This window comes from Cherax quadricarinatus, chromosome 74 (genome assembly GCF_038502225.1).
Source record: "Cherax quadricarinatus isolate ZL_2023a chromosome 74, ASM3850222v1, whole genome shotgun sequence".
NCBI lineage: Eukaryota > Metazoa > Arthropoda > Malacostraca > Decapoda > Parastacidae > Cherax > Cherax quadricarinatus.
In genome coordinates this window covers 19,126,673-19,151,219 of record NC_091365.1, presented here as the reverse complement: position 1 = coordinate 19,151,219, position 24,547 = coordinate 19,126,673, and the positions used below count along the sequence as shown (strand labels likewise).

The window sequence follows — 24,547 nt, the reverse complement described above, 5'->3', positions numbered from 1 at the left end:
CTCCTTGGCGTGGTGAAGAGGCTCTTGGTCTGAGGAATTAGACCTGTCGGTCTACTTCCTCAGACCGAACCTAATTACCCCCCAATCCCCCGTTCCCTATCCCATCCTCCCCTTTTTCCTTTCCTCCTCCTCCCCACCCCTCCCTTTTGCCCTTCCTTTTTGGCCTTTTTTCTTTTGTTTTTTTTTCCACAGGCACGCTAGTTCCTAGGTAGGGGAAAGGGTACCGGGGTCCATCCCATTCCGTTGAGGTTCTTGGCGGTGGCGTAGTTTGCCGTGGAATCTGGATTGCCTGGGGATGTCCTCTCCGGTATCCCAGAGGGTGGCTTTGGGTGTCTCTCGGGCGACGGGTGTATCTCTGGAAGCCACCTTTCGGATTCCGGGGGTGGTGGCCGAAGGAGGTATGCTTTGTGACGGATTTCCGGCCGCCCTCTCTTTTGTCCACCGAGGTAGCTCGGCAGATGTGAGGTTGCTATCCCGGATTGCCGGTTTACTGGCATGATGGGTAGGGTATGGCACGGGTTCCATGCTGCATCTGTGCTACTTGCGGTGCTGAGGTCCTCTTGGGCGCGGAGGGAGATTTCTGGCCCTTTCATTCCTCCTAGGAACTATCCCTCCCCGGTCCCCCCTTTTTTTATTCTTTTTTTTATTATTTTCTTTTCTTCTTTCTTTTTTTTTCTTAAAAACAAAAAGAAAGAAGTAACCTAACCATGGCAGCCCTAGTCCATGAACCTGCTACCCCCGGGCCCCTTCTTGATACCGCACCCCGTTCTGACCCCGCCCCGTCTTTGGACCACTCTTCGGACACTCCTCATGCCTCTGTACCTCTTGCCAGTACTGTTTCCTCACCCGCTTCAGGTGCTAAGGCCTCGACTGACTCCTTCGATTTATCTGACCTTCGCTCTCCTCTGACTATGCTTCCGGCCTCTCCCTCTACGGTGCGGCAATTTTCAAATCGCCGGCCCGTTCCATGTCGGACCAACTCTGGTCCCACGCCTAAACGACAACGACAATTACCTGCTGATGATACTTCTCCACCTTCTCGTTCTCCTCAGAAAAGATCGACACGTCCTTCACTACCTCTCCATGCTCAGTTTCAGACTGCACAATGGACTAAATTCTTCACTTTACGACCGACTTCCTCTACTGCCTATCTGACCACAGTATTGGCAAGGCACTCCTACGCCATGTTGGTAAAGATATTTCTTTTCATGCTCTTAAGAGCGGTACGCGCATCGTCACCGTACACAATGCTACCCAGGCTCACGAGCTTTCTCGTCTTTCCCATATTGATACTGTTCCTGTAACTATTGAAAAGCATCATTCCCTCAATTTTTGTAGTGGAACCATCATTCTGCCCCATACCATAGTTCAACAAAATTTCCAGACATGTGGCACTGGCATTCTTGAACAGCTGGAACTCCAAGATCTCCCAATCCTCAAGGTAGACACTTACGTTCTTCCTGCCCGCGGGCGGAGACGATACCCTAGCAATGTGGCTCGTTTAACTTTTGACAGCCGTGAACTCCCATCCTCAGTTTATGTAGCAGGACATCGGTTACAAGTTCGAAAGGTGATCCCTACACCGCAACATTGTAGAAATTGCTGGCGATTTGGCCATCCAGCGAAATACTGCAGATCTATCGCCGAATGCCCAGTCTGTGGTGCCGATGACCATTCTAATACGTCTTGCAATCGACCTCCCTCTTACCTTAATTGTCATGAGGCTCACCCTTCGTACTCTCGCCGTTGTCAAGTCTACTTAAACGAGCGGGAAATCCGTTACCTCAAAGAGGCAGAAGGTCTCCCTTATGCCATGGCAGTTTCTCATCTCCGCCTCCAAGGGAGACTACCTTGTGTTTCTTATTCCCGTGTTTCAAAACGTCCCCCCACTTCTGGTATCCCATCTTCTGCACCTACCTCTGTGGTTACCTCTCCCATAGTCACTCCTGTAGCTAATTCTTTTGCTGTCCTCTGCTCAGACGTCCCTACTTCAACGTCTCAGTCTGATCTTGCTTCTTCGTGTTCTCTCTCACAAGCCTCAGTAGCGACGAGATCTCGTATGACACCTCCTCCCAATCGTCCCTCTACTTCTCAAAAGTCAAAAAAAGGTCCGTTAACACCTCCTACCCATCTTCCACCTCCTCATTTTCCCTTCCCTGTCTCTGTACCTGGTTCTCCCCCTCTCACTGGCTCTGTTACAAGTGTAGAGGTTCACCCTCCTCCTCGTACTGTACCTTCCTCCCCTGTTCCCTCCCAAGTTTCTTCCTCTTCAGCCACCTCCCAGGTTTCTGCCTCTTCTGTCCCCTTCCACGCTTCTCCAGTTCCCTCCACCCTTCCGTCCCCCCCTACCTTGGTACAGTCCATTACAGTTCCAATCTTTACTCATCCTCCCCCTACCATTTCCAATATTGTCTCCCATACGACGTCTCTGAATTCTGAAACACTTGAAGCAATCTCAATATATTGCAGAGACCAAACCATCAATGGACACTGATCCACCCTTCGCTCCTTCTCTCTCCTCTACTCCATCTGCACAACTCCTTTCTTCACAGCGCACCATTCCTTCGCTGCTTGAACGTTTTCCACTGCCTCCGCATGTGGACTTTTCTAACCCCTCTAGTCCGTAGGAACCCTTACCTGCGGATTTCAGGTATCTTTATCATTGCCAATCATGGCCTATTTACAGTGGAATATACGCGGCCTCAGGGGTAATCGGGGTGAGCTTCAGATGTTACTCTCCCAGTTTTCCCCTGTTGGTGTTTGCTTACAGGAACCAAAATTACACTCTGCTGTTATCTCTCCCATCTCAGGCTATAATTTATTGTATTCTTCAGATCCTTTTCCTGATGGGACCTTTAATGAAAGTGCCCTTCTTCTACGCACTGATATTCCGTACCATCAGCTATTTGTTCGTACTTCGCTGCATTACACAGCAGCCCGTATCCACTTGCATAGGTGGTATATCTCTCTCCTTCTCGGGCATTATCTATTCCGGATATTGCCTTTCTTGTTTCGTCATTACCACCACCGATTCTGTTACTTGGTGATTTTAATGCCCACCATTTCCTCTGGGGGGGGTCTCACTGTGATTCCCGTGGCATTCAGTTAGAGGCTTTTCTTGCCACCTACCCCCTCCATGTTTTAAATACAGGTACTCACACCCATTTTGATCCTCGGACTCACACTCTCTCTTGCATCGATCTCTCAGTCTGCTCTTCCTCCGCCGCATTAGACTTCACTTGGTCTGTTCTTCCGGACTTACATGACAGCGATCATTTCCCAATCATTCTTACTTCCCCTTCATATTCACCACCTCTTCGCATCCCACGCTGGCAATTTGATCAGGCAAATTGGAACCTTTACTCACACCTAACTGTTTTTAGAGAGGTTCCTTCTTCGTCCTCCATCGATGAGCTTTTACACCTCTTCTCGTCCTCCGTTTTAACAGCAGCTTCTCATTCTATACCCCAAACTTCGGGCAGGCATTCTCAGAAATGCGTGCCTTGGTGGTCTCCTGCTTGTGCTCGTGCAGTACGTTTGAAACGCGCTGCATGGGGCAGGTACCGGTACAATAGAACTACAGAGAGACTTCTTGAATTTAAGCAGAAGCGTGCGATCGCTCGCCGTGTCACCTTATTACAGTTTCTCTCCAGCATGCAGTCGACCGTGTTTCCAATTGGGCCACCACACTTGGGTTTAAATTTTCCAGCACTAAAACCCACCAAATTACTTTCACTAGACGCTCTGTCATCTCCGATCATCCTTTGTACCTCTATGGCTCCCGTATCCCTGAACGTGATACAGTCAAGTTTCTGGGCCTCCTCTTTGATCGTAGGTTATCCTGGAAACCTCACATTACCTCTCTGAAGGCAACTTGCCACAGCCGGCTGAACCTCCTTAAAACCATTGCTCATCTTTCATGGGGAGCTGATCGTCGAACCCTCCTTCGCCTACATTCCACCCTTATCTTATCGAAACTTGATTATGGTGACCAGATCTATTCAGCGGCATCTCCTGCTACTCTCTCTAGCCTTAACCCCATTCATCACCAAGGATTACGTTTATGCCTTGGTGCTTTTCGCTCTTCCCCTGTCGAGAGCCTCTATGCAGAAGCGAACGTTCCATCCTTATCCGATCGCCGTGATGCCCATTGCCTTCGCTACTATGTACGCTCTCATGATCTCCGCAATCCTTCCATTTATAGAATGGTCACTGATATTAGTAGACATTCTTTATTTGTTCGCCGCCCCTGTTTACTCCGTCCCTTCTCTCTTCGCCTTCATTCGCTCTTGTCTTCTCTTCAATTACCACCTTTCTATGTACATGTAGCATCTCACTTTTCCCTACCCCCCCTGGGAAGTTCCAGCTGTTCGAGTCTGTTCTTTCTCTCTCCCTTGCTCGAAAGCCCAACTGTCTACGGTCGCTTTCCGCTCTCATTTTCTTGACCACTTTCACTCTCATTCTCATGCCATTGCTGTGTACACAGATGGCTCTAAGTCTTCTGACGGCGTAGGATTCGCAGCAGTGTTTCCGGACATCCTGGGTCGCATCCTGGGGGACAAGATTAAGGACCCCAATGGAAATAAGTTAGACAGTCCTCGATGACGCACTGACTTTCTTGGGTTATCCTGGGTGGCTGACCCTCCGGGGTTAAAAATCCGAACGAAATCTTATCTTATCTAGCGTCGTACAAAGGCATTTACTATCTTCGGCTAGTATTTTTACTGCTGAATTGTATTCCATCCTTACAGCACTTATCCGTATTGCATCTATGCCTGTGTCATCATTTGTGGTTGTCTCAGACTCCCTTAGTGCTTTACAGGCTATACAGAAATTTGATACACCTCACCCCTTAGTCCTCCGTATCCAACTTTGGCTATGCCGCATCTTTACCAAGCATAAAGATATTGTTTTTTGTTGGGTCCCTGGTCATGTTGACGTACAGGGCAATGAACAGGCAGACACTGCTGCGCGGTCAGCAGTACATGACCTACCAGTTTCATGTAGAGGTATTCCATTTACGGACTATTTTGCTGCAATATCTTCCCAACTTCACACCCGTTGGCACCAACGTTGGTCTACTATGCTCGGCAACAAACTTCAATCTATTAAACCGAGTATAGGTTACTGACCGTCTTCTTATCACCAGTGTCGAGGTTGGGAGACTACTCTCTCCCGTCTTCGCATTGGCCATACTCGTCTTACTCATGGATATCTCATGGAGAGGCGCCCTGCTCCTCTCTGTGAGAATTGCCAAGTTCCATTATCAGTCAGCCACATTCTGTTGGACTGCCCACTTTATCAACGAGCATGCAGAATTTACCTCCGTCGTCGTCTTCGCTCTGCTGCTCTCTTTACCTTCCCTTCTCGCTGATGGACCCACCTTTCATCCAGACTCTCTCATTGACTTTTTGACAACAACTGACTTACTTCACAAATTCTGATACCTTCAGCCCTTTCTACTTCAATCTCTTGCTACCCCCTACCCCCGTACTATCCCCTGCCCCGCTGTTTTCTGTAACCTACTGATCATCCCTCCTCCCTTCTACCATCCAATACCCTCGCTTCCTTCCCTACCCTGCAGCGCTGTATAGCCCTTGTGGCTTAGCGCTTCTTTTTGATTATAATAATAATACAACTAACCCATCTCTTTGGGTCTGACCTACTTCCACTGGGAAAGCCTGCCTACCAGTGACTATGCCCTCGTCTGCTACATGTCCCTTTTCACCTGGCGTTAGTATATAAGCGCCGACCAACTTGCCTATGCTTCAGAATCTCCACGACCACGGTGCTCTCCACACTAACTCCAAGGCTGAGGGACTGATTACCTCATCTTCTGTATATAGTTTTACTGTCTTCAAATTAAGTCCTAGAATTTGTATTGATAAAGCAACTGGATGGCGAAACGTCTACAATAAAGATACTCAGATATTACACATGTCTAAATATCATCATGGAATACTGCTGTATACTAACTGCCCCCCCCCCTTCAAGGCAGGCAAAATTGCTGACCTGGAAAGTGTACAAAGAATTTGAACATTGCATATAATTATGATAAGGTACCTAAATTACTGGGAATGGTTGAAGTCCCTTGATTTGTATTGCCTGGAATGCAGGCGAGAGAGACACACATGGTAATATACACTTGGAAAATCCTAGAGGGATTAATACCAAACTTGCACACGAAAATCACTCCTTATGAAAGCAAAAGACTCGGCAGGAGATGCAACATTCCTCCAATGAAAAGCAAGGGTGCCAAAATTACACTGAGAGACAACAAAATAAGTGTCTGGGGCCCAAGACTGTTCAACTGCCTCCCAGCATACACAAGAGGGATTACCAATAGATCCCTGGCTGTCTTCAAGAAGGCACTGGACAGGCACCTAAAGTCAGTACCTGACCAGCCACACCATGGTTCGTATGTCAGTTTGCTTGCGGCCAGCAGTAACAGCCTGGTTGATCAAACCATGATCCACCAAGAGGCCTGGTCTCAGACTGGGCCGCGGGGGCGTTGACCCCCGAAACCTCCAGTGTAAACCAGAAGTGAACCTGTGTAGAATATACCAGAGGAAACATTACTGGGAATTATCTATCAGGAATATTCCACCCATCGACATTGCAAAGATAAGCATATATGTCAGAATCAGATATGTAATAGGTAAATTTAATAACTGTTTGTTTAGGATTTTTTGCTAAATTAGTCTAAGGAATTTATATCTGACTACTGCGTTGTCCTGAGTTATAAAGTCAATAGATTTTATTTAGATTATTCTTTTTGCTTGCTTTTTTTTTTTTGGTTTGGCCTATATTCATTCTTTTCAGGTTGTGAGAGGTGTGACTGAGAGTGAGAGGTGTGGGTGAGAGTGAGAGGTTGAGTGAGCAGTGTGGCTGGAATGTACATGATGCTACACGTACCTATGGAATGTACTTGATGCACGTACCTATTGAATGTACTTGATGCACGTACCTGTGGAATGTACGTGATGCGTGAAGAAGACTTGCTGCTGCTGGGAGGTCGTGGGGTCTGGAACCTGAACCTGGTCGGGGGTTTAGTGGTGAGCGGGGTTTCTGTGGGAGCCTCGGACAACTGGAGAGCTCTCACGAAGGCGTTCAGGGTTCCAGTGCTCACCGATCTGGCATCCGCTGAGGAACAATGAGATAAATGTTAAGAAATATCTGGAATAAATATTATTTTTTTTTGTCATGGACTGCGGGGGATTAAACCCATGGTCAGAGTCGGAAGATCGAAGGGTTCGTAACTTCTTGCCCCCCCCCCCCGGTTAAATACCCCACACTCCACGAAAATTTGAAGTACATCTTAAGAAATTTCATATGAGATAACGATCTCTCTCTCTCTCTCTCTCTCTCTCTCTCTCTCTCTCTCTCTCTCTCTCTATCTATCTATCTATCTATCTATCTATCTATCTATCTATCTATCTCTAATTAATAACATATTCCTTTCCGTGATAATATTTTATAAATGAGCAGGTCACAAAAAATATAAAGCTGCCCAGTCTGTACTAAGACAAGGAGGCACTGCTGCTGCTGCTGTGTGTGTTCTATGCTACAGTTGCAACACTGCAGGTGTAAATATGTTACAGCTGCAACACTGCAGGTGTAAATGTTACAACTGCAACACTGCAAGCTTGAATATGTTCGTGTTGATAAGTTACAGCTGCAACACTACAGGTGTGGGAATGTTACAGCAGCAGCAGTGCATGTGTGGGTTTATGCTACACTGGGGGTGTGTGTTTTATTACAGATACAACTCTGCAGGTGTAAACGTTATTGTGTGCTACAGAATATTTACAAGACTAATTCAGTTGTGGCTCGTGTATAGGCACTGCAGAACTGCAGCACCCCCTATTTTCACTCGATATTATCGATAATATTCAATATAATGAGTTTTTTAATTCTTTCTTTATACTTGTACATTATATAATCCTTAAGCTTAATGTCAGTACCCATCTCCTGGTACATGAAAAACATTACAAAAAATCCTCGTATGGAACTGTGCGCTTCACAGTTCCAGCGACTTAGTGTTTGGCTATTGTGCGCATGTGCACATGTCTGAGATAAGACACTGCATGCTACGTAGAGAGAGCACTGTCGCTGACGCAGTGCCGACCCTGTTGTGCAAGTGTTAGGTAGTGTTTCTTTTTGACTCAGAGACTTGTGCTTAAAAACCATGTACCATATTCTTGAATGTGATAAAGTGTAGAATTAGATGATTATCATGCTTCCAGCTAAAAAAATTCTGAAGCAGCATCTCCACTAATTTTAGCTATGAGCCGCCTTAAAATTGCAACATATACCTTTGATGAGTTTCGAGTCTTTCTACTCCTGGAGCCCAGCCAAGGTTCAGGCTCATCTGGTTCTAGCCTGGCTATAGTGAAAAAAATTGAATACATAAAAATGCTGAGTGTCACCATACTTGTAGGAGACTCGTCAGGAAAGACGAGGCTAGAAGTCTGTATCGCCAGCAGTGACAAAAAAATTCCGTTTCCTCATTCGTAAGTAAGCACATGAAAGTAAACAGATTTTAGATTTGGTCCTGACAGCTGAAGGTCGAGTTGTTAATGATGCTCAGGGTGGTGAAAAATTCACATCCAGGTGAGTTTTAGGATGGGATACCGTCCTATAACTCGGGTCAAGTTACAAGGAGAATACTGAATTTATTTATTTTTTTTATTAATACAAGATGCATACCGAATATTGTCTGGGTATACAATGTTAATACACAAGGGATACCGAATACTGTCTGTGGTATATAGTGCAGGAATATCTGCAAGTTGAAACACCAAGCTAAAAGTTTAGAAAGTCAGTGTGGCATCCAGAGGTGTTATGCTGTTGAAACTCGGGATCCAGCAGGTGGTTGCCTCGCCCTCCTACCCACCTACATCACCAGATCCAGCAGGTGGTTGCCTCGCCCTCCTACCCACCTACATCACCAGATCCAGCAGGTGGTTGTCTCGCCCTCCTACCCACCTACATCACCAGATCCAGCAGGTGGTTGTCTCGCCCTCCTACCCACCTACATCACCAGATCCAGCAAGTGGTTGCCTCGCCCTCCTACCCACCTACATCACCAGATCCAGCAGGTGGTTGCCTCGCCCTCCTACCCACCTACATCACCAGATCCAGCAGGTGGTTGCCTCGCCCTCCTTCCCACCTACATCACCAGATCCAGCAGGTGGTTGCCTCGCCCTCCTACCCACCTACATCACCAGATCTAGCAGGTGGTTGCCTCGCCCTCCTACCCACCTACATCACCAGGTTCAGTAGGTGGCTGCCTCGCCCTCCTACCCACCTACATCACCAGATCCAGCAGGTGGTTGCCTCGCCCTCCTACCCACCTACATCACCAGATCCAGCAGGTGGTTGCCTCGCCCTCCTACCCACCTACATCACCAGATCCAGCAGGTGGTTGCCTCGCCCTCCTACCCACCTACATCACCAGATCCAGCAGGTGGTTGCCTCGCCCTCCTACCCACCTACATCACCAGATCTAGCAGGTGGCTGCCTCGCCCTCCTACCCACCTACATCACCAGATCTAGCAGGTGGCTGCCTCGCCCTCCTACCCACCTACATCAGATCCAGCAGGTGGTTGCCTCGCCCTCCTACCCACCTACATCACCAGATCTAGCAGGTGGCTGCCTCGCCCTCCTACCCACCTACATCACCAGATCCAGCAGGTGGCTACCTAGCCTTCCTACCCACCTACATCACCACGTATTGCAAAGTGGAGTGTTACTTAATCCCCTCTGTCGTGATAGGCTCCACCGTTACCACAGATCAAATTTTACTCAATATCCGGCCACACTCGTGATGATGAAAAAAAGATTAATTCAAACGTCCTTGAAGTCCATTACTGAAAATTTGAGATCTTGCACCTTCACGAAGGTAACAACTGATTTCTTGTGTGTACACTATCTTAAGCTCACATCAGCGTGAAGAAATGTCATTTTGTGTGAGTACTCACTGCTCGTGTGAGGCTTGTGACGAGAGGCTTGTGACGTGTGAGGCTTGTGACGTGAGAGGCTTGTGACGTGTGAGGCTTGTGACGTGTGAGGCTTGTGACGAATATAATTGTTTCATATATACCTGTCCGTAATATTAGTTAATATGGGTTATGAATGTTACATTTGACCTGCATGCAATCATTGAAGAATATATGAATTTTCTCAGTTATAAATAAATTTCACCATATATACTTTGAGGTATATCTGTGCATATACACAGTGATATACACATCTTGGTGTATATGTCGTGCCTAACAAGTAAAATACGTCAGTTGGGCAGAACTACCTAAAAATAAGTTTCGTCAATTTTCTGAAGCCCTTAAGTTATATTTTTAAATGACTATTTCACGAATGATTTCAATTTTGCATGTAACCTAACTCAAATATATCACTTAGCTAACTTTGCTAAAATAAAAAGAAAAAACAGCTTCTAAATTTATCATAGGTCAGTTTAAATTTGTGAAGAATTCCTTACCTTCAGTGATGTATAATTTTTTTTCGTTATGTTCAGACTGATTTTCACAAGAGTTTTTATAATTGTAATTTTCACTGTGCTTTTTAAGTCAAACTGACCGATTCTGCTTATTCGGCGACACACACACACACACACACACACACACACACACACACACACACACACACACACACACACCACACACCACACACCACACACACCACACACACCACACACACGCACACACGCACACACACGCGCACACACGCGCACACACACGCACACACACGCACACACGCACGCACACACGCACACACGCGCGCACACGCGCGCACACGCGCACACACGCGCACACACGCGCGCACACGCGCACACACGCGCGCACACGCGCACGCACACGCGCGCACACGCGCGCACACGCGCGCACACGCGCACACACGCGCACACACGCGCACACACGCGCACACACGCGCACACACGCGCGCACACAAACACGCACACACACACACACACACACACACACACACACACACACACACACACACACACACACACACACACACACACACACACACACACACACGCACACAGACACACACATAGACACACATAGGCACACACGCACACACACACACGCACATGGAATAACAAATAAGTGCGAGGAGTGGCATGAAAGAGTCAAAGAAGCATCACCGGACATCATAGCTCTCACAGAAACCAAGCTTACAGGTATGATAACAGATGCCATCTTTCCAACGGGATACCAAATCCTGAGGAAAGACAGAGGGAACAGGGGGGGTGGAGGAGTGGCATTGCTGATCAAAAATCGCTGGAATTTTGATGAGCTGGAGAGAGGAGACAGCGGAGAAGAAAGTGATTACATAGCGGGAACGCTTCACTCTGGAGGTCCCAAGGTGGTAATAGCAGTGATGTATAACCCACCACAGAACAGCAGGAGGCCAAGGCAAGAGTACGACGAGAGCAATAGAGCGATGGTTGACACACTGGCTAGAGTGGCCAGAAGAGCTCATGCATGCAGGGCAAAGCTCCTGATCATGGGTGACTTTAACCACAAGGAGATCGATTGGGAGAACTTGGACCTACATGGGGGCCAAGATACATGGAGGGCTAAGATGATGGAGGTGGTACTGGAAAGCTTCATGTGCCAACACGTAAGGGACACTACAAGAGAGAGAGGAGAGGATGAACCAGCAAGGCTGGACTTAGTATTCACCTTGAGTACTGCAGATATCGAGGACATCACATATGAAAGACCCCTTGGAGCCAGTGACCATGTGGTTTTAAGCTTCGAATACACAGTAAAGCTACAAGTGGAGGGAGAAGCAGGAAGGCCAGGACGAATGAAGCCAAACTACAAGAAAGGGGACTACACAGGAATGAGGAACTTCCTGAACGGGGTTCAGTGGGACAGAGAACTGGCAGGGAAGCCAGTTAATGAGATGATGGAATATGTAGCAACAAAATGCAAGGAGGCTGAGGAGAGGTTTGTACCCAAGGGTAACAGGAATAATGAAAAAGCCAGGATGAGCCCATGGTTTACCCAAAGGTGCAGGGAGGCAAAAACCAAGTGTGCTAGGGAATGGAAGAAATATAGAAGGCAAAGGACCCAGGAGAATAAGGAGAGCAGTCGTAGAGCCAGAAACGAATATGCACAGATAAGAAGGGAGGCCCAAAGACAATATGAAAACGACATAGCAGCGAAAGCCAAATCTGACCCGAAACTGTTGTACAGCCACATCAGGAGGAAAACAGTCAAGGACCAGGTAATCAGGCTAAGGAAGGAAGGAGGAGAGACAACAAGAAATGACCGTGAAGTATGTGAGGAACTCAACAAGAGATTCAAAGAAGTGTTCACAGAGGAGACAGAAGGGGCTCCAGAAAGACGGAGAGGTGGGGCACACCATCATGTGCTGGACACAGTGCACACAACCAAGGAAGAAGTGAAGAGGCTTCTGAGTGAGCTAGATACCTCAAAGGCAATGGGGCCAGACAACATCTCCCCATGGGTATTGAGAGAGGGAGCAGAGGCGCTATGTGTACCCCTAACAACAATATTCAATACAAGATTATCAGGAGAAGAGTGGTGGAACACCTAGAAAGGAACGATCTCATCAACAGCAGCCAACATAGTTTCAGGGACGGGAAATCCTGTGTTACAAACCTACTGGAGTTCTATGACATGGTGACAGCAGTAAGACAAGAGAGAGAGAGGGGTGGGTGGATTGCATTTTCTTGGACTGCAAGAAGGCGTTTGACACAATTCCACACAAGAGATTGGTGCAAAAACTGGAGGACCAAGCAGGGATAACAGGGAAAGCACTACAATGGATGAGGGAATACTTGTCAGGAAGACAGCAGCGAGTCATGGTACGTGGCGAGGTGTCAGAGTGGGCACCTGTGACCAGCGGGGTCCCACAGGGGTCAGTCCTAGGACCAGTGCTGTTTCTGGTATTTGTGAACGACATGACGGAAGGAATAGACTCTGAGGTGTCCCTGTTTGCAGATGACGTGAAGTTGATGAGAATTCACTCGATCGAAGACCAGGCAGAACTACAAAGGGATCTGGACAGGCTGCAGACCTGGTCCAGCAATTGGCTCCTGGAGTTCAATCCCACCAAGTGCAAAGTCATGAAGATTGGGGAAGGGCAAAGAAGACCACAGACGGAGTACAGTCTAGGGGGCCAGAGACTACAAACCTCACTCAAGGAAAAAGATCTTGGGGAGAGTATAACACCAGGCACATCTCCTGAAGCGCACATCAACGAAATAACTGCTGCAGCATATGGGCGCCTAGCAAACCTCAGAACAGCATTCCGACATCTTAATAAGGAATCGTTCAGGACCCTGTACACCGTATACGTTAGGCCCATATTGGAGTATGCGGCACCAGTTTGGAACCCACACCTAGCCAAGCACGTAAAGAAACTAGAGAAAGTGCAAAGGTTTGCAACAAGACTAGTCCCAGAGCTAAGAGGTATGTCCTACGAGGAGAGGTTAAGGGAAATCAACCTGACGACAGTGGAGGACAGGAGAGATAGGGGGGACATGATAACGACATACAAAATACTGAGAGGAATTGACAAGGTGGACAAAGACAGGATGTTCCAGAGACTGGACACAGTAACAAGGGGACACAGTTGGAAGTTGAAGACACAGATGAATCACAGGGATGTTAGGAAGTATTTCTTCAGCCACAGAGTAGTCAGTAAGTGGAATAGTTTGGGAAGCGATGTAGTGGAGGCAGGATCCATACATAGCTTTAAGCAGAGGTATGATAAAGCTCACGGTTCAGGGAGAGTGACCTAGTAGCGATCAGTGAAGAGGCGGGGCCAGGAGCTCGGACTCGATCCCCGCAACTTCAACTAGGTGAGTACAACTAGGTGAGTACAGACACACACACACACACACACACACAGACACAGACGCACGCACGCACGCACGCACGCACGCACGCACGCACGCACGCACGCACGCACGCACACACACACACACACACACACACACACACACACACACACACACACATAATATATATATATATATATATATATATATTATGACACTGCGACTAGCCAAGGACTCGAACCCATGCTGCTTTGGCCTGCCTCATGGTGGGCTAAAACACATGACACTCTTATCCCCTGGACCATACGATCCAGTGGATAAGGGCGTCATGTATTTTCGCCCACCATGAGGCAGGCCAAAGTAGCATGGGTTCAAGTCCTTGGCTAGTGCAGTGTTGTTATTGATCAATACCACTCGTTCGTGGGCACAATTTTATATATATATATATATATATATATATATATATATATATATATATATATATATATATATAGATATATATATATATATATATATATATATATATATATATATATATATATATATATATTTATTTTTTGTATTATCACACTGGCCGATTCCCACCAAGGCAGGGTGGCCCGAAAAAGAAAAACTTTCACCATCATTCACTCCATCACTGTCTTGCCAGAAGGGTGCTTTACACTACAGTTTTTAAACTGCAACATTAACACCCCTCCTTCAGAGTGCAGGCACTGTACTTCCCATCTCCAGGACTCAATCCGGCCTGCCGGTTTCCCTGAACCCCTTCATAAATGTTACTTTGCTCACACTCCAACAGCACGTCAAGTATTAAAAACCATTTGTCTCCATTCACTCCTATCAAACACGCTCACGCATGCCTGCTGGAAGTCCAAGCCCCTCGCACACAAAACCTCCTTTACCCCCTCTCTCCAACCTTTCCTAGGCCGACCCCTACCCCGCCTTCCTTCCACTACAGACTGATACACTCTTGAAGTCATTCTGTTTCGCTCCATTCTCTCTACATGTCCAAACCACCTCAACAACCCTTCCTCAGCCCTCTGGACAACAGTTTTGGTAATCCCGCACCTCCTCCTAACTTCCAAACTACGAATTCTCTGCATTATATTCACACCACACATTGCCCTCAGACATGACATCTCCACTGCCTCCAGCCTTCTCCTCGCTGCAACATTCATCACCCATGCTTCACACCCATATAAGAGCGTTGGTAAAACTATACTCTCATACATTCCCCTCTTTGCCTCCAAGGACAAAGTTCTTTGTCTCCACAGACTCCTAAGTGCACCACTCTTTTCCCCTCATCAATTCTATGATTCACCTCATCTTTCATAGACCCATCCGCTGACACGTCCACTCCCAAATATCTGAATACATTCACCTCCTCCATACTCTCTCCCTCCAATCTGATATTCAATCTTTCATCACCTAATCTTTTTGTTATCCTCATAACCTTACTCTTTCCTGTATTCACCTTTAATTTTCTTCTTTTGCACACCCTACCAAATTCATCCACCAATCTCTGCAACTTCTCTTCAGAATCTCCCAAGAGCACAGTGTCATCAGCAAAGAGCAGCTGTGACAACTCCCACTTTGTGTGTGATTCTTTATCTTTTAACTCCACGCCTCTTGCCAAGACCCTCGCATTTACTTCTCTTACAACCCCATCTATAAATATATTAAACAACCACGGTGACATCATACATCCTTGTCTAAGGCCTACTTTTACTGGGAAATAATTTCCCTCTTTCCTACATACTCTAACTTGAGTCTTATATATGTATCCTTATATATATGTATCCTTATATATATATATATCCTTATATATATATATCCTTATATATATATATAAGGATATATATATATATAAGGATATATATATATATATATATATATATATATATATATATATATATAATATATATATATATAAACACATATATACAACGCTGATGTTCCTAAACCGTCACATGACTCGTCTTATATACTGTACCCCTCTTGGATCTAAACGAAATCACTGAAGATGATCCTCATGAAAATCTGACACACATCTAGCCACCTCTACTACCAAATTATGGTTGAACCAAATATCTGGCCCTGGTAAAAGGGGCCAGACGTGTGCGGTCTCACCTCTGACCTACCACACAAATGTACTTCAGATCATGATTATCAGAATGTTATCTCAAAATAAGACATCACTCGCAACGTGATTCCCAGACCAGCATTTGTAATAGGTTACAAACTTTGTATAGCGATATGTGGGGAATATAATACTCATTTTCGTCTAGAATTATTATTTAAGGCTGCCTAAGAACGATGAGTTACTACAGAATATCGTTCAGTCATGACAGTTGTACAGATATAATCGTGACGGAATATATTTAAGTTATTTTACAAACATTCTCGACACGATATTAGATGATTATACTCCTGAGGGAGTTAATGTTTTATATTTATCTATAAAACATCGTAATTCCTCAAGAGTAAATCTATAATACTGTTGAAGAATTAAGATGCTTTATATATATACTCTTGACAAAGGTCCCGAGTGAAAAATTATAACTACATATAACTGCGAAAGTTAAATACATTTTATTCATACCAGTTTATCTCATTATATATGTGTATGAGAGGCATTACAAGTGCCGCCCTACAGTGTTCCTTGATACTGGTGAAGTGCCGCCCTACAGTGTTCCTTGATACTGGTGAAGTGCCACCCTACAGTGTTCCTTGATACTGGTGAAGTGCCACCCTACAGTGTTCCTTGATACTGGTGAAGTGCCGCCCTACAGTGTTCCTTGATACTGGTGAAGTGCCACCCTACAGTGTTCCTTGATACTGGTGAAGTGCCACCCTACAGTGTTCCTTGATGCTGGTGAAGTGCCACCCTACAGTGTTCCTTGATACTGGTGAAGTGCCGCCCTACAGTGTTCCTTGATACTGGTGAAGTGCCGCCCTACAGTGTTCCTTGATACTGGTGAAGTGCCACCCTACAGTGTTCCTTGATACTGGTGAAGTGCCGCCCTACAGTGTTCCTTGATACTGGTGAAGTGCCGCCCTACAGTGTTCCTTGATACTGGTGAAGTGCCGCCCTACAGTGTTCCTTGGTACTGGTGAAGTGCCACCCTACAGTGTTCCTTGATACTGGTGAAGTGCCGCCCTACAGTGTTCCTTGATACTGGTGAAGTGCCGCCCTACAGTGTTCCTTGATACTGGTGAAGTGCCGCCCTACAGTGTTCCTTGATACTGGTGAAGTGCCGCCCTACAGTGTTCCTTGATACTGGTGAAGTGCCCCCCTACAGTGTTCCTTGATACTGGTGAAGTGCCGCCCTACAGTGTTCCTTGATACTGGTGAAGTACCGCCGTACAGTGTTCCTTGGTACTGGTGAAGTGCCGCCCTACAGTGTTCCTTGATACTGGTGAAGTGCCGCCCTACAGTGTTCCTTGATACTGGTGAAGTGCCACCCTACAGTGTTCCTTGATACTGGTGAAGTGCCACCCTACAGTGTTCCTTGATACTGGTGAAGTGCCACCCTACAGTGTTTCTTGATACTGGTGAAGTGCCGCCCTACAGTGTTCCTTGATACTGGTGAAGTGCCACCCTACAGTGTTCCTTGATACTGGTGAAGTGCCGCCCTACAGTGTTCCTTGATACTGGTGAAGTGCCGCCCTACAGTGTTCCTTGATACTGGTGAAGTGCCGCCCTACAGTGTTCCTTGATACTGGTGAAGTGCCGCCCTACAGTGTTCCTTGATACTGGTGAAGTGCCGCCCTACAGTGTTCCTTGATACTGGTGAAGTGCCACCCTACAGTGCTCCTTGATACTTGTGAAGTGCCGCCCTACAGTGTTCCTTGATACTGGTGAAGTGCCGCCTTAGTGTTCCTTGATACTGGTGAAGTGCCACCCTACAGTGTTCGTTGATACTGGTGAAGTGCCGCCCTACAGTGTTCCTTGATACTGGTGAAGTGCCGCCCTACAGTGTTCCTTGATACTGGTGAAGTGCCGCCCTACAGTGTTCCTTGATACTGGTGAAGTGCCGCCCTACAGTGTTGATACTGGTAAAGTGCCGCCCTACAGTGTTCCTTGATACTGGTAAAGTGCCGCCCTACAGTGTTCCTTGATACTGGTGAAGTGCCACCCTACAGTGTTCCTTGATACTGGTGAAGTGCCACTCTACAGTGTTCCTTGATACTGGAGAAGTGCCACCCTACAGTGTTCCTTGATACTGGTGAAGTGGCACTCTACAGTGTTCCTTGATACTGGTGAAGTGCCGCCCTACAGTGTTCCTTGATACTGGTGAAGTGCCGCCCTACAGTGTTCCTTGATACTGGTGAAGTGCCACCCTACAGTGTTCCTTGATACTGGTGAAGTACCACCCTACAGTGTTCCTTGATACTGGTGAAGTGCCACTCTACAGTGTTCCTTGATACTGGTGAAGTACCGCCCTACAGTGTTCCTTGATACTGGTGAAGTACCGCCCTACAGTGTTCCTTGATACTGGAGAAGTGCCACCCTACAGTGTTCCTTGATACTGGTGAAGTGCCACCCTACAGTGTTCCTTGATACTGGTGAAGTGCCACCCTACAGTGTTCCTTGTTACTGGTGAGGTGCCATCCTACAGTGTTCCTTGATACTGGTGAAGTGCCACTTTACAGTGTTCCTTGATACTGGTGAAGTGCCATCCTACAGTGTTCCTTGATACTGGTGAAGTGCCACTCTACAGTGTTCCTTGATACTGGTGAAGTGCCACTCTACAGTGTTTCTTGATACTGGTGAAGTGCCACTCTACAGTGTTCCTTGATACTGGTGAAGTGCCACCCTACAGTGTTCCTTGATACTGGTGAAGTGCCGCCCTACAGTGTTCCTTGATACTGGTGAAGTGCCGCCCTACAGTGTTCCTTGATACTGGTGAAGTGCCACCCTACAGTGTTCCTTGATACTGGTGAAGTGCCACCCTACAGTGTTCCTTGGTACTGGTGAAGTGCCACCCTACAGTGTTCCTTGATACTGGTGAAGTGCCACCCTACAGTGTTCCTTGATACTGGTGAAGTGCCGCCCTACAGTGTTCCTTGATACTGGTGAAGTGCCGCCCTACAGTGTTCCTTGGTACTGGTGAAGTGCCGCCCTACAGTGTTCCTTGATACTGGTGAAGTGCCGCCCTACAGTGTTCCTTGATACTGGTGAAGTGCCGCCCTACAGTGTTCCTTGATACTGGTGAAGTGCCGCCCTACAGTGTTCCTTGATACTGGTGAAGTGCCGCCCTACAGTGTTCCTTGGTACTGGTGAAGTGCCACTCTACAGTCCATACCACGGGCGGGATTTGAACCCGCGGTCAGAGAGTCTCAAAACTCCAACAGTGTTTCTAGATACTGAAGTGCCTCTCTTTCGTGTTCCTTGATACTGAAGTGCCACTCTACAGTGTTCCTTGATACTGAAGTGCCACTCTACAGTGTTCCTTGATATTGAGATGGGTAACTACCTTCTCGTTAAGGGAGTTAAGCATCAGTACCGTCACACACCAGATGGTAAATTCCTTCTGCAGGTTTAGCGTTTTCCCAGGCTCACAACAAACATGTGTAAAGAACGACTCACTAAATCGTCACAGCGCACTGGCCTGTGAGGCTGAGAACTCACTCGCCAATGATTCGAATCCCACCCGTTCCGTGGTTTGTGTGACAGAACTACTTCCTGCGCTATTTCCACTTCTGTGAGAACACCTGCGCAGGTGTCTCATGTGGAGAACACCTGCGCAGCTGTCTTAGATGTGTAGAACACCTGCGCAGTTGTCTTAGATGTGTAGAAGACCTGCACATCTGTCTCAGATGTGAACACCTGCGCAGCTGTCTCATGTGGAGAGCACCTGCGCAGCTGTCTTAGATGTGGAGAACACCTGTGCAGCTATCTTACATGTGGAGAACACCTGTGCAGCTGTCATACATGTGGAGAACATCTGTGCAGCTGTCTCAGATGTGAACACCTGCGCAGCTGTTCATGTGGAGAACGCCTGTGAAGCTGTCATACATGTGGAGAGCACCAGCGCAGCTGTATTAGATGTGGAGAATACATGCGCATATGTGTCAGATGGAGAACACCAGTTCAGCTGTCACAGAGGTGGAGAACACCTGTGCAGCTGTCACAGAGGTGGAGAACACCTGCGCAGCTGTCACAGAGGTGGAGAACACCTGCGCAGCTGTCACAGAGGTGGAGAACACCTGCGCAGCTGTCACAGAGGTGGAGAACACCTGCGCATCTGTCAGAGACGGAGAACACCTGCGCACCTGTCACAGAGGTGAACACCTGCGCATCTGTCACATAGACGGAGAACACCTGCGCAGCTGTCACAGAGGTGGTGAGAGCTGTGGTGAAAACACTGGACAGCTGCTTAACATCCGATTCTCACACAATCTGTCTCTTGCAGCTCATAAAGTATTCGAGGTGACGAAGTATGTGGGAGCGCTCGTAGTATGTGGGAGTGCTGGTAGTATGTTGGAGCGCTGGTAGTATGTGGGAGAGCTGGTAGTATGTGGGAGCTCTGGTAGTATGTGGGAGTGGTGGTAGTATGTTGGAGCGCTGGTAGTATGTGGGAGTGCTGGTAGTATGTGGGAGCTCTGGTAGTATGTGGGAGTGGTGGTAGTATGTTGGAGTGGTGGTAGTATGTTGGAGTGCTGGCAGTATGTTGGAGTGCTGGTAGTATGTGGGAGTGCTGGTAGTATGTGGGAGTGCTGGTAGTATGTGGGAGTGCTGGTAGTATGTGGGAGTGCTGGTAGTATGTGGGAGTGCTGGTAGTATGTGGGAGCGCTGGTAGTATGTGGGAGTGCTGGTAGTATATGGGAGCGCTGGTAGTATGTGGGAGCGCTGGTAGTATGTGGGAGCGCTGGTAGTACGTGGGAGTGCTGGTAGTACGTGGAAGTGCTGGTAGTATGTGGGAGCGCTGGTAGTATGTGGGAGCACTGGTAGTATGTGGGAGCGCTGGTAGTATGTGGGAGCACTGGTAGTATGTGGGAGCACTGGTAGTATGTGGGAGCGCTGGTAGTATGTGGGAGCACTGGTAGTATGTGGGAGCACTGGTAGTATGTGGGAGCGCTGGTAGTATGTGCGAGTGCTGGTAGTATGTGGGAGTGCTGGTAGTATGTGGGAGTGCTGGTAGTATGTGGGAGTGCTGGTAGTATTTGGGAGTGCTAGTAGTATGTGGGAGCACTGGTAGTATGTGGGAATGCTGGTAGTATGTGGGAGCGCTGGTAGTATGTGGGAGTGCTGGTAGTATGTGGGAGCGCTGGTAGTATGTGGGAGTGCTGGTAGTATTTGGGAGCGCTGATAGTATGTGGGAGTGCTAGTAGTATGTGGGAGCACTGGTAGTATGTGGGAGTGCTGGTAGTATGTGGGAGTGCTAGTAGTATGTGGGAGTGCTAGTATGTGGGAGCGCTGGTAGTATGTGGGAGTGCTAGTATGTGGGAGCGCTGGTAGTATGTGGGAGTGCTGGTAGTATTTGGGAGCGCTGGTAGTATGTGGGAGTGCTAGTAGTATGTGGGAGCGCTGGTAGTATGTGGGAGTGCTGATTGTGGGTACGCTGGTAGTATGTGGGAGTGCTGGAAGTATGTGGGAATGCTAGTAATATGTGGGAGTGCTCGTATGTGGGAGTGCTGGTAGTATGTGGGAACGCTGGTAATATGTGGGAGTGCTGGTAGTATGTTGGAGCGCTGGTAGTATGTGAGAGTGCTGGTAGTATATGGGAGACCTGGTAGTATGTGGGAGTGCTGGTAGTATGTGGGAGTGCTGCTAGTATGTTGGAGTGCTGGTAGTATGTGGGAGCGCTGGTAGTATGTGGGAGCGCTTGTAGAATGTGGGAGTGCTGGTAGTATGTGGGAGTTCTAGTAGTATGTGATAGCGCTGGTAGTTTGTGGGAGTGCTGGTAGTATGTGGGAGTGCTGGTAGTATGTGGGAGAGCCGGTGGTATGTGGGAGTGCTGGTAGTATGTGGGAGTGCTGGTAGTATTTGGGAGCGCTGGTAGTATGTGGGAGTGCTGATTGTGGGTACGCTGGTAGTATGTGGGAGCGCTGGTAGTATGCGGGAGTGCTGGTAGTATGTGGAAGAGCTGGTAGTATGTGGGAGTGCCGGTAGTATGTGGGAGTGCCGGTAGTATGTGGGAGTGCCGGTAGTATGTGGGAGCGCTGATAGTATGTGAGAGTGCTGGTAGTATGTGGGTGCTGGTAGTATGTGGGAGCGCTGGTAGTATGTGGAAGCGCTGGTAGTATGTGGGAGTGCTGGAAGTATGTGGGAGTGCTGGTAGTATGTGGGAGTGCTGGTAGTATGTGGGAGTGCTGGTAGTATGTGGGAGCGCTGGTAGTATGTGGGAGTGCTGGTAGCATGTGAGTGTTGGTAGTATGTGGGAGCACTGGTAGTATGTGGGAGTGCTGGTAGTATTTGGGAGAGCTGGTAGTATGAGGGAGTGCTGGTAGTATGTGGGAGCGCTGATAGTACGTGGGAGTGTTGGTAGTATGTGGGAGTGCTGGTAGTATGTGGGAGTGCTGGTAGTATGTGGGAGCGCTGATAGTATGTGGGAGCGCTCGTAGTATGTGGGAGTGCTGGTAGTATGTGGGAGCGCTGGTAGTATGTGGGAGTGCTGGGTATGTGGGAGCGCTGGTATGTGGGAGTGCTGGTAGTATGTGTGAGTGCTGGTAGTATGTGGGAGCGCTGGTAGCATGAGTGCTGGTAGGATGTGGGAGCGCTTGTAGTATGTAGGAACTCTGGTAGTATGTGGGAGTGCTGGTAGTATGTGGGAGTGCTAGCGGTATGTGGGAGTGCTGGTAGTATGTGGGAACGCTGGTAGTATGTGGGGACACTGATAGTATGTGGGAGCGCTGGTAGTATGTGGGAGTGCTGGTAGTATGTGGGAGCGCTGGTAGTATGTGGGAGCGCTGGTAGTATGTTGGAGTACTAGTATGTGGGAGCACTGGTAGTATGTGAGAATTCTGGTAGTATGTGGGAACACTGGTAGTATGTGGTAGTGCTGGTAGTATGTGGGAGCGCTGGTAGTATGTGGGAGTGTTGGTAGTATGTTGGAGCGCTGGTAGTATGTGGGAGCGCTGGTAGTATGTGGGAGCGCTGGTAGTATGTGGGAGTGCTGGTAGTATGTGGGAGTGCTGGTAGTATGTTGGAGCGCTGGTAGTATGTGGGAACGCTGGTAATATGTGGGAGTGCTGGTAGTATGTGGGAGCGCTGATAGTATGTGGGAGTGCTGGTAGTATGCGGGAGTGCTGGTAGTATGTGGGAATGCTAGTAGTATGTGGGAGTGCTCGTAGTATGTGGGAGTGCTGGTAGTATGTGGGAACGCTGGTAATATTGGGAGTGCTGGTAGTATGTGGGAACGGTGATAGTATGTGGGAGTGCTGGTAGTATGTGGGAGTGCTGGTAGTATGTGGGAGCGCTGCTAGTATGTGGAAGCGCTGGTAGTATGTGGGAGTGCTGGTAGTATGTTGGAGTGCTGGTAGTATGTGTGGGAGTGCTGGTAGTATGTGGGAGTGCTGGTAGTATGTGGGTGCTGGTAGTATGTGGGAGTGCTGGTAGTATGTGGGAGTGCTGGTAGTATGTGGGAGTGCTGGTAGTATGTGGGAGAGCCGGTGGTATGTGGGAGTGCTGGTAGTATGTGGGAGTGCTGGTAGTAGGTGGGAGTGCTGGTAGTATTTGGGAGTGCTAGTAGTATGTGGGAGCACTGGTAGTATGTGGGAATGCTGGTAGTAGGTGGGAACACTGGTAGTATGTGGGAGTGCTGGTAGTATTTGGAAGCGCTGGTAGTATGTGGGCGTGCTGGTAGTATGTGGAAGCGCTGGTAGTATGTGGGAGTGCTGGTAGTATGTGGGAGCGCTGGTAGTATGTGGGAGTTCTGGTAGTATTTGGGAGCACTGGTAGTATGTGGGAGTGCTGATTGTGGGAACGCTGGTAGTATGCGGGAGTGCTGGTAGTATGTGGGAGAGCTGGTAGTATGTGGGAGTGCTGGTAGTGTGTGGGAGGGATGATAGTATGTGGGAGTGCTGGTAGTATGTGGGTGCTGGTAGTATGTGGGAGCGCTGGTAGTATATGGGAGCGCTGGTAGTATGGGAGTGCTGGTAGTATGTGGGAGTGCTGGTAGTATGTGGGAGTGCTGGTAGTATGTGGGAGTGCTGGTAGCATGTGAGAGTGCTGGTAGTATGTGGGAGTGCTGATTGTGGGAACGCTGGTAGTATGTGGGAGCGCTGGTAGTATGCGGAAGTGCTGGTAGTATGCGGGAGTGCTGGTAGTATGTGGGAGAGCTGGTAGTATGTGGGAGAGCCGGTAGTGTGTGGGAGCGCTGATAGTATGTGAGAGTGCTGGTAGTATCTGGGTGCTGGTAGTATGTGGGAGCACTGGTAGTATGTGGGAGTGCTGGTAGTATGTGGGAGTGCTGGTAGCATGTGAGAGTCCTGGTAGTATGTGAGAGTGCTGGTAGTATGTGGGAGTGCTGGTAGTATGTGGGAGTGCTGGTAGTATGTGGGAGTGCTGGTAGCATGTGAGAGTGTTGGTAGTATGTGGGATAACTGGTAGTATGTGGGAGTGCTGGTAGTATGTGGGAGCGCTGGTAGTATGTGGGAGCGCTGGTAGTATGTGGGAGTGCTGGTAGTATGTGGGAGTGCTGGTAGTATGTGGGAGCGCTGGTAGTATGTGGGAGTGCTGGTAGTATGTGGGAGCGC

At 48.0% G+C, this 24,547-nt stretch overlaps 1 protein-coding gene across 2 annotated transcripts in view; it reads right to left on the bottom strand.

Moving 5' to 3' along the window:
- Positions 1-24,547, bottom strand: part of LOC128700126 (mucin-2-like) — a 241,513-nt gene that overhangs the window by 69,244 nt on the left and 147,722 nt on the right. For both annotated transcript variants that reach the window (XM_053793078.2, XM_070100813.1), the window contains exon 3: positions 6,968-7,143. In XM_053793078.2, coding sequence (XP_053649053.2) covers positions 6,968-7,143 — 176 coding nt within the window. The remainder of the gene's footprint in view (positions 1-6,967; positions 7,144-24,547) is intronic.